At 42.7% G+C, this 15,585-nt stretch overlaps 1 protein-coding gene and 1 long non-coding RNA gene across 5 annotated transcripts in view; one reads left to right on the top strand and one right to left on the bottom strand.

Moving 5' to 3' along the window:
- The window catches only part of LOC141140479 (uncharacterized), a 109,148-nt gene extending 101,758 nt beyond the window's left edge, over positions 1–7,390 (bottom strand). Inside the window, exon 1 of the long non-coding RNA XR_012243947.1 lies at positions 6,987–7,390. This is a non-coding gene — a long non-coding RNA (uncharacterized lncRNA). The remainder of the gene's footprint in view (positions 1–6,986) is intronic.
- The window catches only part of CRIM1 (cysteine rich transmembrane BMP regulator 1), a 1,688,666-nt gene continuing 1,679,587 nt past the window's right edge, over positions 6,507–15,585 (top strand). For 2 of the 4 annotated variants that reach the window (XM_073627709.1, XM_073627706.1), the window contains exon 1: positions 6,507–7,299. In XM_073627709.1, coding sequence (XP_073483810.1) covers positions 6,981–7,299 — 319 coding nt within the window. In that variant the 5' untranslated portion in view covers positions 6,507–6,980. The remainder of the gene's footprint in view (positions 7,300–15,585) is intronic. The other 2 variants (XM_073627710.1, XM_073627708.1) reach the window with 1 other exon arrangement.

The raw sequence follows: 15,585 nt of genomic DNA, 5'->3' as shown, positions 1-15,585 counted from the left end.
CTCAAAATCAGTTTACAGAATTAGATCAGGCAGCGATTGTGATTGGTTGCAAGAGGTTACAGTGTATCATTACCGCCCAGTGACTGGCTACTAGAGGTTACAACACACATTATGGCTCACTGTTATTTTCTAGAGGTTACAGCACATGACTTATGCTTGTTGATTGGTTGCTAGAGATTACTGTACATCAATACTTCTCAATGATTGATTGCTAGAGGTTACTAAACATCTATACCATTCACTAATTGGTTGTTAGAGGTTACTGCATATTATTACTGCTCACTGATTGCTTGCTAAATGTTACAGCTGAATGCCGCCTCTATTTACATATCAATGCCGCGATCCACAACTATTTACATATTATTGCCACCACTATTTACATATCAATGCATCCTTGGCGGAAGAACCGAAAGGTGCAAGGGGGACTGCATGTCAACAGAGAGAAATAAGGGAAGCGAGAGAGGGAAAAAAATACATATATAACCCCCCCCCCTTTTTTTTGGCAAAGAGAAACAAATTGAAATAAAAGAAATCTGGGCAAACCCCCCCATAAATACATTTTTCCTTGCTCCCTCTCCCTTCTATCCCCATTACTAGAATAGCAAGACTTACTTGTCATTGACTGCTCCTCAGAATGAGATGCTGTCTCTCTGCATGCCTGAATCGCAAAGGCATCCATTACCTGGCCATTTGTGATCTTTAAAAAGAGCACCTGAGCGAGAGAGACTCAGTCCTTCTCAGCCTCTGTTCTAATCAAAAAAGGGCTAGTACAATTAGGAGGGAAGCCACGTCCAGCCACACAAAAGGACACTTTTAAGCTGGCTACACATCATGCAATCTCCCTCAGATTTACCAAAACCACATAATATGAGGTCAAACCTTAAGAGCCTCAATTTGTATGCAATCAGGCAGACCTCTGCACTACATGGTCCTGGCAAATCTAAAGGAAATCAGACAACAAACGCTGCACAGTATGTATGGGGTCTTTAGAGACATGAGAGCAAGAAAAAGAAAAAAATGTTTTATAGAGATTAACAGACCTATAAAAAGTTCCATAGGAAAGAAGACATCAAGCAGTCCCAGCTGCTGGATACGGACTCCAAAGCAGGCATGCCACAAGAGGAATGTCATCTCTGATTAGAGAACACCTCGGCCCCAAAAGACCATCAGAAGGGGTTCCCCACCTTGTTGGTGCATTTAGCAGCCTAAGATATGGGCCTGCGTGCTGGGAGAGGTCTGAACCCAGATGGACTCCGACATAGTCAGCAGGTAAGAGCTTATCCTGAGCATAACGGTCTGTAGGTGTTGATCTTTGAGGACAAAAAGGAGAATGGGGGAGGTAGCTCGCAGTCAGACTTTTATAGAGCTAAACAGGTCCTGTGGGTGGATATAGGGGCGGAGCTATATCATATGTATACTGCCATGTTGGCGTCAGGAAAACTGTTTTTAACTTGTAAACAACAAATCTCAGAAAGAGGCTCGGTCCTTAAGTGGTTAAGATGGCCATGCTGCTGCAGCTGTGCATAGAGACCAAACAGCTTCCAGGTTGTTTTTTTTTTTTGTCAAAACTTAATTGAACAAGATGTTAGAAGATTTGTTTCTATGCAGAGCTGCACCAGATTTTGCACTCTCCAGTTTTAGTAAATCAGCCCCTAAATGTCCACGCACACATACTGTAGGTATTTACAGGAGTGTAGAGGCAGGGGCAATAAAAGGCAGAAAAAAACCTCAGCAAAGTCACGTTCAGGAGAGGAGCATTTCAGCATAAAAATAAAAAACCTGATGCACCTAAATGTGAGGTGTTTAGTGCTTGAGAATTTTTTTCATTTCAGTAGCCAGAATAAATAATCATTCTGGCCAATGGAATAAATAAACGGCTGAGGCTCCTAAACGTGTTTTCAAAAATGTGGCTTAGACGCGTTTTTAAATCTGCTTTTCTCCTGCCAGGAGAAAATCGTGTATAAAACCCCCAGTGTGCAGGAAGCCTCAATTGTATATTTAAAGAATATGTAAACCCAACATTCCTGATATGTGCCTGCTGTACCATGTACTTGTATGAAAAAGTATCCCATTCTCTTTGTATTACTTCCTTTGTGTTAAATCTCTGGTTTTCCTGCCAGTCCCTCTGCTTTCCTATTGGGCCTCATGCACACTGGACGTTACAAAAACTCCAGTAGCATTAACTGTATAAAGCTATAGCTGTAGAATGAATTTTGCAGTATTTTTGCAGTAGTGTTTATCAGCAAAACTATACTCCCACAAAAGCTTATGGCTCAAAAACGCTGATAAATGCTGAATAGCCAATACTGAGCGGTAACTAATTGCCACTGATATCACCAGTGACACTAATACAGTGATCAATGCTAATAACACTGGCTGGGAAGGGGTTGACATTTTAGGTAATCAAGGGGTTAAAGCAGGAGTAAAGTCCGCTTTGTGATTTTTACCTACAAGTAAAATGAATATCTCCTAAACATGCACCATTTAGGAGATATTCACCCTGGATGCAGCTGATGATGTCACTGGCGCATGCGCTCTGAAGGTCCGGCATATCGTGCTGGACCTTTAGCGCACCGTGCCGTAACCGAGGGCTCCTGCGTGCATGTGTGGGAGTGATGTCATCGCAGCCCTGGCCACTCACACAGCCAGAGCCCGAAAAGAAGACCGGGGGGGAAGATGGAAGCCCTCTTAGCGGTGACAGTGCGCTGCTGGAGGGCTTCATTTTAAGGTAAGTAATTCATAATGTGCTAGTAAGCTATCATTTTGCAGAGGAAATTTTTTTTTCCTTTTTTTTTGCAGTGGTTTACTACTGCTTTAAATGTGTGCCTAACAATGTGTACTGATTTTTACTAAATATCTCTTTGTTTCTTATCCCTGCTTTGCATGGAGAAGAAACAGTGAGATCGTTCCCTATGTGTCTTTTTTTTAACCAGACTATGTAACTACTGTATATACAGAGCTCTGTGTTGATTGGCTCTGATTGGACATAGCTGATCAGCAGGTCTCGGCCTTGAATCATTGGCCGGGACCTGTTGACAATCTCCCGCTGTGTACTATGACAGAATCAGAAAGGGTGTCGGGGAAGGAGGGAGTGCCCTAAATCCAGAATCAGGCAGCGACATACCAGTACATCGATTTGCCTATACGAGCCATCCATCGGCAGTACATTGCGGGCAGGCGATCCTCAAGTGGTTAAAAACTGACCGCATTAAACAGGAGAACACCCTTTGGTCAGTTCTCTAGCTATTCTGGGAACTCAGCCTGCTCTCCTCTAATGAGCAGACTTATCCTGACATCCCCCCTCCCCCAGCACACCCTTTCACTGAGAAGCTCGGTGTGCTGCTGTTTCTCCCCCTCCAGCTCTTATGCAGTCAAGAACATAGGGAATGTGATCACTTATAAAAAAGAGGAAAAAAGGTATTTATAATCCATACACAAATGTTTTGCCTTCCATTTCCATTTTAACAGCTTCCTGTCTGCACCATGACAAATTTACTGCTACAGGGCGGCCCTGCAGTGCAGAAGCGCGTATATAATATATAATCAGTACACATTGTGTGTGTGTGTGTATGTATATATATATATATATGTATATATATATATATATACACACATACAGTATGTATATGTATATATACATACCTGGGTCTGCACTTCTGGGTTTTGGGCACCAGCTTGCTCCCGCTGTGATTTTAAACAGGGGGAGTTGATCAGCGGATCCCGCTGATCGTTCGGTACACTAACAGAATGCCAGTCTGCCTATGTAAACAAGGCAGATTGCCGTTCTGCCAGTACAGAAGACATGGATACTGTGTTTCTGTAAAGCAGAAACATTGATCCATATCTTCCACTAGTAAAGCACCTTCCCCACAGTAGTAAAGCACAACCTAGGCACACAGTTAACCCTTTGATTGCCCCTGATGTTAACCCCTTCCCTGCCAGTGTCATTAGTACAGTGACAGTGTATATTTTTACCTGCTAAAAAAATATATAATGTTTTGGGGTTCGGAGTAATTTTCTAGCAAAAAAAATATGATTTCTACATGTAGGAGAGAAGTGTCAGAATTTTTATTGGACAGCTTGTTCCAATGGTACTTAACCATTGGTCCAAGTCTCCAAGCTGTCCATTGAGCTCAGTGCCTCTGACAAGAAGTGAGTAGAGGCACCATGAGCTCATCCTTTCAGTCTGCTGCAAATAGAGGGGTAGATTTACTAAAACAGGTGCACTCAAAATCTGATGCAGCTGTGCATGCTAGCCAATCACCTTTTAACTTCAGCTTGTTCAGTTAAAGGGGTTGTAAAGGCTTGTGCTTTTTCACCTTAATGCATCCTATGCATTAAGGTGAAAAAACACCTGGCAGTCACCGGCCCCACAGCCCCCCATTTTACTTACCTGAGCTGCTTCATCTTCTTCGGCGGGGACACGCTGTCCTTCTCTCCATGGAGTCCCGGCTTTGATTGGATGGATAGCAGCACAGCCATTGGCTCCCGCTGCTGTCAATCAAATCCAATGAAGTGGGCGCCGGGGCAGAGTCATACATTTGGCTTCTATGGCCGAATGAATGACTCAAGAGTGCGCCCGCAAGGTAACCCGCTCGGGAGAGCGCTTCTCCTAGGGGGTTATCTAATGCGGTCAGGAGCTACCAGCACCACCGGGGGACTCCAGAAGAGGATGTTTGGGGCCACTCTGTGCAAAACAAGCTGCACAGTGGAGGTAAGTATGAAATGTTTGTTATTTAAAAAAAAAACGATGCTTTAGTATCACTTTAAGCTTTGGCAATAAAACCTGGAAGCTGATTGGTTTGTATGCAAAGCTGCCCCAGATTTTGCATGCTCCAATTTTAGTAAAAAACCCCCAGAGTTTGCCAGCTTGTATTTAAACTGCCTGCTCTCTATGTAGCTTCTGACAGGCTGCACAAGAAGCCCCGTATCTCTGGAACTATAGGTGGCAGGAGCACCACTTTGACCAGTGGTGGGGTAGGATTGCAGCTACCTACCCCCCAAATTTGGGGTCTCTGTGACCCTAGATCACTGAGCTACGACCCTCAATCTTCCTTTTTTTTTTTTGCCTCACCTGCCTCCCCTGACTGACACATCCCTGGTACAAGGTGATCATTTACAATCACTTTAAAGCGGAGTGCCAGTGAAAAAAAAAAAATATATATATATATTTTTTTTGCATCCTATCATTATTGCAATTAAATTTCAAAAAGACTAGACAATGTTTAAGATCACTTGTTAAAAAATATCTTACTGTTATCTTTTATGCCCCCATTTGTGGCCGTTTCCATCCTTAATGTGGGCATGTGAAGCCAAATCTAGATCGCTTCCTGGAATACCTTGGGAGAGGTGCATGCTGGGTAACCAGCATGCACCTCTCGATCTCACCCATGCGCGATTCAACGACAGCCATAGCACCGAGCACAGTACTGCCCACAGACTCCTGGGAAATGATGGGAGCATAGGCGAGGGAGGAAGTCTTGAGGAGCTCCGCGGACCAGGAAGAGGCAGATTACGAGGACTACATAGCAACAGGCCCTTTCTGGTAAGTATAACATTTTTTTTCCCTCCAAATGATTTTTTTCTAGGTTAAAAGGAGTCTTTTAATGTAATTTTTTTTTTTAGGGTGGAACTCCGCTTTAACACACCATTAGCATACCTCCCAACATTTTGAGATGGGAATGAGGGACACCTACTACCAAACGTATGTGGGCATGGGACACGCCCCCCTGCCACACCCCCTTTAAGGAGAATTAACCAAAAAAAAGGTTAATTAAATCCACAAGGACTTTTTTTTACCACTACTATTCCTTTATTTTGGCTTTTAAAATGTACAAATGCAGCAATTTAGAAATTGGATGAAAGGTTTAGCACTGGGAAACACTTTTTTAAAGAAAAAGAAAAGAAAAGATAAAGAAAAAGTGCATTTCATATACAACTTTAAAGATCAGACCAAAATGAGGGACAAATGAGGAGGAAAGAGGAACAGAGGAATATTGCTCCAAATCAGGGACAGTTCCTCAAATCAGGGACAGTTGGGAGCTATGTATTAGGCCTGATTCACATCTATGTATTTTCAGTGCTTTCTGCATATTTTCACTACAGAAGTATTCCATAGGAAACCATGTTCAATAGACTGTAGAGCAAATCTGCAAAATGCAATAAAAATGCATAGGTGTGAGCGAAGCCTTAAGGAGAAGTTTATTCTGAGAGTTCCCATACACGTCTGTCTTGTATGATGTGCGCTGCATCCATGTCAGTCACTGCCAATCCCCGCTCCCTCTATAAACCTATGGGAAGCGTCCTAGCCTTTCCAGTCATTCTCCAGCTAGTCACACCATCCTCCATCTACGTGTGTGACCCATTTGTAGGTTCCGGCTGACGCACACACACAGTACAGGGGGGATCCGACCATCCACGAAACTGCAAAGCGCTCTGAACTTGTCCAAGCTTTACCTTCCTTCCATATGTGGAGGGGGGGGGGAGGTGGGCGGGGCGAGACGGCGGCGAGCGTTCCAATAGGAAGGTGGAAGCTAGCTGGCTTGGGGGCGTGAACTCGTGTCCGTGACGTCTCGGGCGAGGGGAGGAGGAAGCGTGAGCCAGCTAAGGGTGCGTTTTCTCCAAGAGCGATAAACAAGAGAGAGGAGAAAAGTAAAAAGACTGAGCGAGAGGAGAAGAAAAGACGGAGCGCAGTGAGGGGAGGCAGCCCGCTCCTAACGCCGCTCTTCCTTTCCTAGAAGAATGAGCCGCGGCTGAGGGGAGGAAGTTTGTGGAGAAGTTGAAGTGGCAGGAAAGTTTCCATGTCCGTGCGGTGTCATTGCGTCAGTTCTCCTCAGCGCCGCACCATGCCGCTCCGTTCTCCGGTGTGAGGGAAAGTTCGGAAGGAAGGGGTCGGCTGTGTGTGAGGCGTACTCGCTCGGAATACAAAAGGCGGAGGAGGTTGTCCGTATCAGTCGGTGTACAGAAGGGAATAAGGAAGGATGTACCTGGAGGAGGGCGGCCGGGGGCTGCGGCGGCTGTGCCACTTGCTTTTCGTGCTTCTGACGTTGCTGCCGGTGTCCAGCCGGGCTCTGGTGTGCTTACCGTGCGACGAGTCCAAGTGCGAGGAGCCCAAGAACTGCCCGGGGAGTATCGTGCTGGGGATCTGCGGCTGCTGCTTCATGTGCGCCCGGCAGAAGAACGAGAGCTGCGGGGGAGTCTACGGGCTGCATGGAGCATGCGACAGGGGACTGCGCTGTGTGATCCGCCCCCCGCTCAATGGCGACTCCATCACCGAGTACGAAGTGGGGGTCTGCGAAGGTAGGCTGCTCCCGCAACTTTTCCCACCACAACTGTCAAAGCTGTCATTAGATCTGACACCCAAAACAGCGCGATCACAGTGTTTATTACAGAGAGTGTATGTGTATAGACACTGTCATCCTTTACACCCCCCCCCAAAAAAAACAAAAACAGAGTGATCGGTGTTTATTGTGTGTAGATGAAGACATCAGGAGGTGTGACATCATTAATTCCAGCATGATTAGCTCCCATTGCCAGCTGGCTGCATGCTTTCATTCGTATCATTGGATCCTTACAGCGTTTTATTGTGTTGGAAGGGCTTAGGGGAGAAAAGGCAATGCCAGAAGGCATAAGTACACAGCGATTATAATTAATCAGGGTGGACTGTTACTAGAATTGTTTAGAAGTGTGCGCACTCAGGAACCGTGGCCACTTAATAATAGGGTGGTTTGCTGCTGTCTAGATTGCTTTGCTGGATGAGGAGGGCTTCTGCCAAATCTCTTGCAGTGGAGTGTGCTGGCTGATTTAGAGGCTACACCAGCCCTCCTGGATCCCAGTGTGCACATATAGGATGCTTCTCCGTGCTCCTCATCATGTTGTTTGAGTACCAAAGGAATTGGCTTGATCATAGGATGCTTCTCGGTACTGCTCATCACGTTGTTTTAGCACCAAATCAATTTACTTGGGTATAGGATGCTTCTCAGCACTCCTTATCACATTGTTTGAGCTCTAAAGAGATTGTCTTGGTCTTAGTAGCTTCTCGGTGTTCCTGATCATATTGTTTTAGTACCCAAGCAATTTCCCTGGTTAAAGGATGCTTCTGGATGCTCATGATTACATTGTTTTACCAGCAAATCAATTGACTTGGTCAAAGGATGCTTATTGGTGCTCCTTATCAGGTTGTTTTGGAACCAAATCAATTGACTTGGTTATAGGATGTTCCTGATCACATTGTCTTATCACCCATGCAATTACCTTGGTTATAAGATGCTTCTTGGTGCTCTTGATCAGTGTTTTAGCACCAAATCAATTCACTTGGATATAGGATACTTCTCGGTACTCCTCATCACGTTGTTTAAGCCCCAAAGTAATTGTTTTGACTTCTCAGTGTTCCTGATCACATTGTCTAAGCACCCAAGTAATTGCCTTGGCTATAGGATGCTTCTTAGTGCTCCTCATCCATGCTGTTTTACCTACAAGCCAATTGACTTGGGTATAGGATGCTTCTTGGTGCTCCTGATCAGGTTATTTTATAACAAAATCAATAGACTTGGTTATAGGGTACTCCTGATCATGTTGTTTTAGCACCCAAGCAATTGCCTTGGTTATAGGATGCTCCTCATGACATTGTTTTAGCACCTAGGGAATTGACTTGGTCAGTAAAAAGCCACCCTTAAATTCTTTGATCATGGGGCTTCCGCCTCCTTTTGGCCAGGGGTGAATGATGTAAAAATATTCTAATATCAATACAGAATGCTATAGATGGACGTGGTGCACGAATTTGCAGAAAGGACATGTTCCATCTGTAGAATGTTGAGGGAATCTGGAAGAGCGAGTGCTGGGAGAGTTTTATGTGGATAATGAAAGCAGAGTCATGTGTGACTTATTAAAAAGCAGAGTACGTCAGCCCACGAGAGATGGGCTTGCGGCTGGTAGTGTAGGAATTAAGCAAAGTGATGCAGTGGATCCCAAGAGGATGCTTGATCGTTTTCAAAAGAGGGCTTAGACAGGAAGGCATGCACACACATTCCATGAAAGACAAGGTAGATTTATACTGTAGGTCAGTCTTTGATTGCTTTGCTCCATTGTCTATGCAGTGCGTGCCTGTCTATAGAGGCTTTTGGAAGATTCCGCTATAATTTAATTTATTTATCTTGCTTGTTTTGAATGTTCAAATACTACATAAAGTAGCAGCTACAGATTTTGGTAAGCATCTATAACAAAACCAAAACAAACAGGCTTTGACAGAATAGTCAGTACAGGTTCTACAGCCATTCAATGACTTTCCTGTATCTATTGCTTTAATGCAACAGGTTGAACAGAGTACCACAGCTGCTAAAATATCAAGCCCGTCCCATTGCTCTGCATGACGGCTGCTTCTGTAGATTACAAGGGATCCATGATCCAACACAATTTGTCTTTTTTTTTTTTTTTTTGTCTATTGTAGCTTTCAGTCATCATTTCTTCTACTTGTGGATCTAGGAGATTATAACCATTCTGTACTGGAAATTAATGTATGTATACTGTTCATGCAGTGCTTGTTCTATTTAGACTAAACAGTAGTACCATGAATAAGTGTAGTGTTGTGTAGTAAAACCATACTCCAGAGAAAACTGAGCCATGATAAGAGCATGTAACTAAGAAGTCTGCAAACTCAGAGAAAATGCTAGGTTAGATGTTTAATGTGTTTACCTCTGAAAATTCACTCTGTTCATATCTCCAGTTCTTTGGAGATGTTCTGGTGCATTTAATAAGGCACAAAGCAATATGCAGTAACCAATAAACAATCATCTGCAATTATCTTTGCTGTAAATCGATGAAAGGTTAAATATTGGTTGCTATGGCAACTGCACTTTGCGCCTAATCATTGATAAAGAAGCTCACATGGATCTACATGTGACTGCTTTTTGATTTGCAAAAGGCACATGCCATGGATAAAACCATCTGAAATAGAACTACTAAAGGATTTGGGTGAAAATGTATTTGTTAAATGGCACATGCTTGGTCTCTATGCAAAAGCTGAAAGATTAGCCCTTCCTGAAGAAAAGAGCAATTGTGCCTGATGCTATCTATATAAAGTGATTCCATTTCAAGGCCTCCGTGTCTTGTATTTTAGGTAGCAAAAGGTCTCCAGAGGCTTTCTAAGTCACCAGCAGATGTTTAATGCTGATTTTCCCTGTTGCCTTCCTTGCTCTCCTATCAGACTAAAGTCTATTGGACTGTGCTGCGGACTGAACAAGATATATCCCAAATATCATTTACTGCTGCAGAAACCATTCGCTTAACCTCTGAGAAAACAGCAGGGATTGTATATGTTGTTTCTCTGTTTGTCTCATTTTATAATCAGTTGACCTATAAACACTACTTTGCTATTTTTCAAAATGTGTTTCACGATGAAGTGTCACTAAACCCAAATTTATCTTTTTCTATCTTTTTTTTTTCTGTCTAAATTAAAAGAATTGTAAAATACCTTCATTTGTAGTCATCATTCCCTTCTAATAGCAGTGTTGGACAGCACATTCTATAAAGTTTAAAATCGGTTCTGCTCCAACATTCTTTTAGAGGATGGCTACATTTGTTCTCCATAGTTCCACTAGAAGTGGGAATGTAGACAGCCTCCTTGACACTCTCCCAACTACAATAAGTGCCAGTTACAATAAGTAAACCTCCTGTTGATAAAATCATCACCCACGCATCCCAATGAGGCTTCGGCCAGATGGGGACCAGGACATGAGGCATCTATAGGAGGTACCAGGCAGAGTGAATGAAATGCCCGTACAGAACATTGAATACTGTGATTTGTAGTTTGAGTAGAGTATTACATGTGAAAAAAAAATAAAAATATTATATATATATTGTACTCTGCTCGTACCCCCTGTTGGGGGGGGGGGGGGGGGGAGAGCGCAGAGAGAACATTAATAAAAAAAAAGTAAAAAAAAAAGGGGTATGCAAAACAACTGTTAATTGTATTTAGTACTGTATATTATTTTAAGATGGAATGTTTAGTGACACTTTATGATAAACTGCATGTTTACATGCTTTTAAGCTAAACTGATTTAAAGTGTAGATTATTTTAATCATACTGGTTTGTCAATTTAAAACAAAAGTTTACTACAGTCAGTCAAGGCAGAGTTTGCATATCTGAAATAGCTGAACTAATCGGGTAAAAGAGCTAGGCACAAACTCTGATCTAGTGCACATGCAGTAGCCCTTAAAGAGTGAAGGATTGCTTTGCTTGTTGGGAGATTTCCCAACACGGACAATATCTGCTTGTAGCCCAGCAAGATACTTCTACTGTATGAGATGCTTACTATTGTTTTTGAGTAACAACCTAATAACCAAAGCAGTGCTCAAAACCAGGAGTCTGGCTTCATTTGGCCATTTTGTTACTGAATTTTGAGTTTTGGGTATGTGCCAGAGATTGTGTCTTTATATGAAACTGTTGGTGAGGTATCTCCGCTTACATCCTCAGGCTTCTGAATACCTGCCCTAGCAATTATTTGGGGTTTTCATTCTAACGTTTTGTGTGTGTGTTGGATCTTGTAAGAGAAGTAATACCAGAAACTATTGTAGTGAAATTTCTAGAAGCCACTTGGCTTCTTTGATATAAGCCAAGTTGGCTTATATCAAAGTGGTATGATAGAAAAAGATCTGCCGATCGGCTCCCGATCAGCACTCTAAACCAATCGCTGAGAGCGCTGACTGGAGTATTCTGGTGGGGGACCGTTCCCCTGTCAGAACACAGTAGCACAACCGGGAAGATGTACTAATGTTGGATAGTTAGTACAGCGGCTTCTGACCTGTCAGTCTTTTTTTTTTTTTTTGGGGGGGGGGGGGGGGGGGGGGGGACTACTAGTGTAAACCTGATTCATGAAATTTGACCTAAGCACATATATCTGTAGTGTTTTCTTTCTCTCCAAAGCCCTGAGTGCCTTTCTGCTGTTTCCTTGCTCTGTGATCAGCATGATAACGTCTGACAAGTTCTCGTCAACCAAGATAAAAGCAGCCTGAAATTTGTGTCGATGGAGGTTGCTATGAATAGATCCTAGATCCTGCTATGAAAGAATCCACTCCCAGTGCTGAACAGGAAGAGAAAATCTCTAACACCATGTGCACTTTCTTAAGAATATTTAAAGCTGAAGACAGCAGATATGCATGTAAAACATATGTAGGGAGATTTGTTTAATCTATGTATCATCTGAAGCTGTTCACTTCACGGTATAGGAGAGGGTTTACATCCACTTTTGAAGGCAGGGGGTTCCAAACTTTCTAAGCAAAGGACCAGTTACTGTCCTTCAGGGTTTAGGGGGACCAGACTGTGGCCAATGGGAGTTGAACATGCCCTGGGGGAAAGTGTGCCAGTGTTGGTATCAATGGGGAGAATAGTGCCTCATTTGATGGTGTCAGTAGGGAGAATGGTGCCCCATCATTGGTATCAGTTGGTGGAATAGTGCCCAAAGGGCCACATTTGGCCCGCAGGCTGCAGTTTGGAGACCACTGCTCCTAAGGGTTCACGCACACTGTTGCTTCTAAACTGTACTTTTTGGGACTTTTGGCATTTTTTTTGGCCTAAGCCCCTGAACGCATCACAATAAAAGCCTATGGGGTTGATTTACTAAGGGCAAATCTACTTTGCACTACAAGTGCACTTGGAAGTGCAGTTGCTGTAGATCTGAGGGGAAGCTCTGCTGATTTTATTATCCAATCATGTCCAAGCAAAAAATGCTTTTTTTTTTTTTTTTTTTTTTTTCCTTGCGTGTCCCCCTTTAGATCTACAACTGCACTTCCAGTGCAAAGTGAATTAACCCCCTATGTGTCCATGTACACCTAGGCTTTTGGAGACAGTCAAAGTTCCCTCCTGAATGCAGAAAAATCGCTTTCAGGAGAGGAGCATTAAAAAATGCCAGATGTGCTTAAGCGTTTGAGTTTAGCACTTGAGCATTTATTCATTTCAATGACCAGAATAAATTTACGATTCTTGCCAATGAAGTAAAAGCCAAAGGCGCCTTAACCTGCTCGAAAAACTGTGGCTTAGGTATGTTTTTAAAAGAGAAGTACAGTCAAAGCTTGTTTGGCTGTACTTCTCCTGTGGAGAAGTTAATTTGTTCTGCACTCAAACTATTTTCAGCTGTCGGCTGATGTTACAAAGCTGGTCCAGGCTCGGGCAAGTTTGTGACAATGGAGTCTGGATCTGCCCACATGCCTGGACCAGCACTTCCACCCCTTCCATAGCCCAGTGCTCCAGTGAGTCCGGGGGGCGTGCGGGGCAGGGCAGACCAGAGAGCAGGCTCTCTGCTCACTGAGCTGTGAGAACTGAGCGAATGGCGGTGGTCGATTGCTCGGTTCTCAGTTTTAGAGGCGTCGGGGACAGATGCTGCATTCACCTAGGTAAGTATGACTCTAAAAAAAAAAAAAGACTGTCTGTTAGTCACAGCTCTATGCTCTGCCCCCTCCTCGCTCACTGAAGTGCTGGACTGTGAAGGGGCTGGGGGCGGCAAGCTCAGTCTCTCAGCAGCTTGCAGAGAGGCTGAACCGGGTGGGTCACAGGAGTGCAAAGCGAATGGCACTCCCGTGATCCATAGAAGAAGTCCAGCTCAAAAAGAGCTTTGGCTATACTTCTTCTTTAAACATAGATGGCAAGGCTTTATAACAAGTAAAATGTAGTGGCATATGAACAGCATTACACGAATTTGCAAACACCTTTTTTAGCAACACTTTATATATTTATGTAGGAATATTTGTGGTGGTGGTGGGGTTCTCAAAGCTGCAGTAATGTGTGCACTTTCCAGTATTGTCTTCACTGGTAAAGACTAAATTACTTCTCAATTGTAATACTTGTAGAATTTCCATATATGTTGACTGTGGGCAGAATTTTGACAATGCTGCCAAAAGAACTGCTGTGGGTTAACGGTTTAGATGCAAGAATGCATTGTGTGTGTGTGTTTTTTTTTTTTTTTCCTGGAAATAATTTTAATTATATAATTTGGGGTGCATTATAAAGTGACCCTGTTACCTCCAGGGTCACTTAAAGGGACCAACCCTGCAAAAGAAAATATTTTTATCTATATGGCAGCCCATGTTTTGAAATGTTGCTGCATCACTGCTCTTTAGCAAATGTAAATGGTTTCTCCACCTGGGTCTTGTATCACTACAGGACATACGAGCTGGTGGGAGAGACCATTCAGTGTTTGGCAGGGAATGCAAGTACAGGCGGTCCCCCAGTTACAAATGTCTGACTTACAAACGACTCCTACTTACAAACGGAGGGAGACAACAGGAAGTGAGAGGAAATCTACCCCTAGGAGGGGAATTCACTCCTGTAAGAGTTATATGGGAAAAAGGTGTCTCCACTGATGCTTTATCACCAAGGCTTGTTTCCACAACAACCCAAAATTTTCAAAATCCAATTGTCATTGGGGCAGAGTGAGGTGAAATCTTTTCAACAGGGGCACAGACCGCAAAACAAAATGTTAGTGGTGTTGACCCTTCCCTATACTATCCAAAAGTTTAAAAATATATATATATTTTTTTTTGGCTGGAGCTACACTTAAAAAATGTACCTGTTCCAACTTACAAACAGATTCAACTTAAGAACAAACCTACAGACCCTATCTGGTTTGTAACCCGGGGACCGCCTGTATTTGACTGGTTGAAAAACTGTAGCTACTGCAGTGTAGTGAAGCAGTGGTATTTAAGGACACAGCCACCTGAAAGTTAAGTATAGTGACTCTTCTTTTACAGTGCTGGTCTTTTATTTCAGTGACCCTGTGGTAACACTTAAATGCACTTTAATGTGCATTTAAAGGATAACTCCACTTTTGTGGGTAAAAAAAAAAGAAAAAAAGCCATATACAATTGATAGACAAGCCATATTGTAATTTTAATGTTCTTAAAAATTACCTTTCCTTTTCAATCTGCAGCCAGTTAAATTTTCTGCAAAATTCAATGGAATATGGCAACCTGGAGGCCTTTTTGTACACACTTGGTGTACAGAACTTTTCCAGGAATGTAATTCCTGTTTTGTGTGATTGGCTCACTGATTTTCTTAGAAGTAAAATTTTAGGTGTCCTCTGTAATAGGAATTATTATAAGATACTCTCTAAAGGTTTAAATACTTCTAGGGATGCAGACACTACAACTTTCCTTATTAGATCACTGAGAGTGCATTACCTGATTTATTAATGAAAAATTCACTCCCATTCAGATACACTATGCACATTACATTGAACACGCCCATTCGGGAACCAGACTTACAAGGACCTAGTGGAACATATTTTTCTTAAGAACAGAAACATAGGACTCTACTACAAAGTTTGTTAAAGTCCTTGCAATGTACTAGAGCTGCACATTTCTGGCCAAAATGAGAATCACAATTTTTTTTGCTTAGAATAAAAAGATCACGATTCTCTCACGATTCTCGCAACGTAAAATCTTTCACATTATATAAAAAAAAAAAAGGCTAAGTTGTTGTTGTGTGTTTTTTTTTTTTTTTTTTTTTTTTTTTTTTTATTCATTAAAGTAATTAAAAAAAAATAGCATTTGAAAGACTGCTGCACAAATACAGTGTGACATAAAATATTGCAACAA

The sequence above is a fragment of the Aquarana catesbeiana genome, linkage group LG04 (assembly GCF_042186555.1).
Source record: "Aquarana catesbeiana isolate 2022-GZ linkage group LG04, ASM4218655v1, whole genome shotgun sequence".
Lineage (NCBI taxonomy): Eukaryota > Metazoa > Chordata > Amphibia > Anura > Ranidae > Aquarana > Aquarana catesbeiana.
This window is presented reverse-complemented; position numbering and strand designations above follow the sequence as displayed.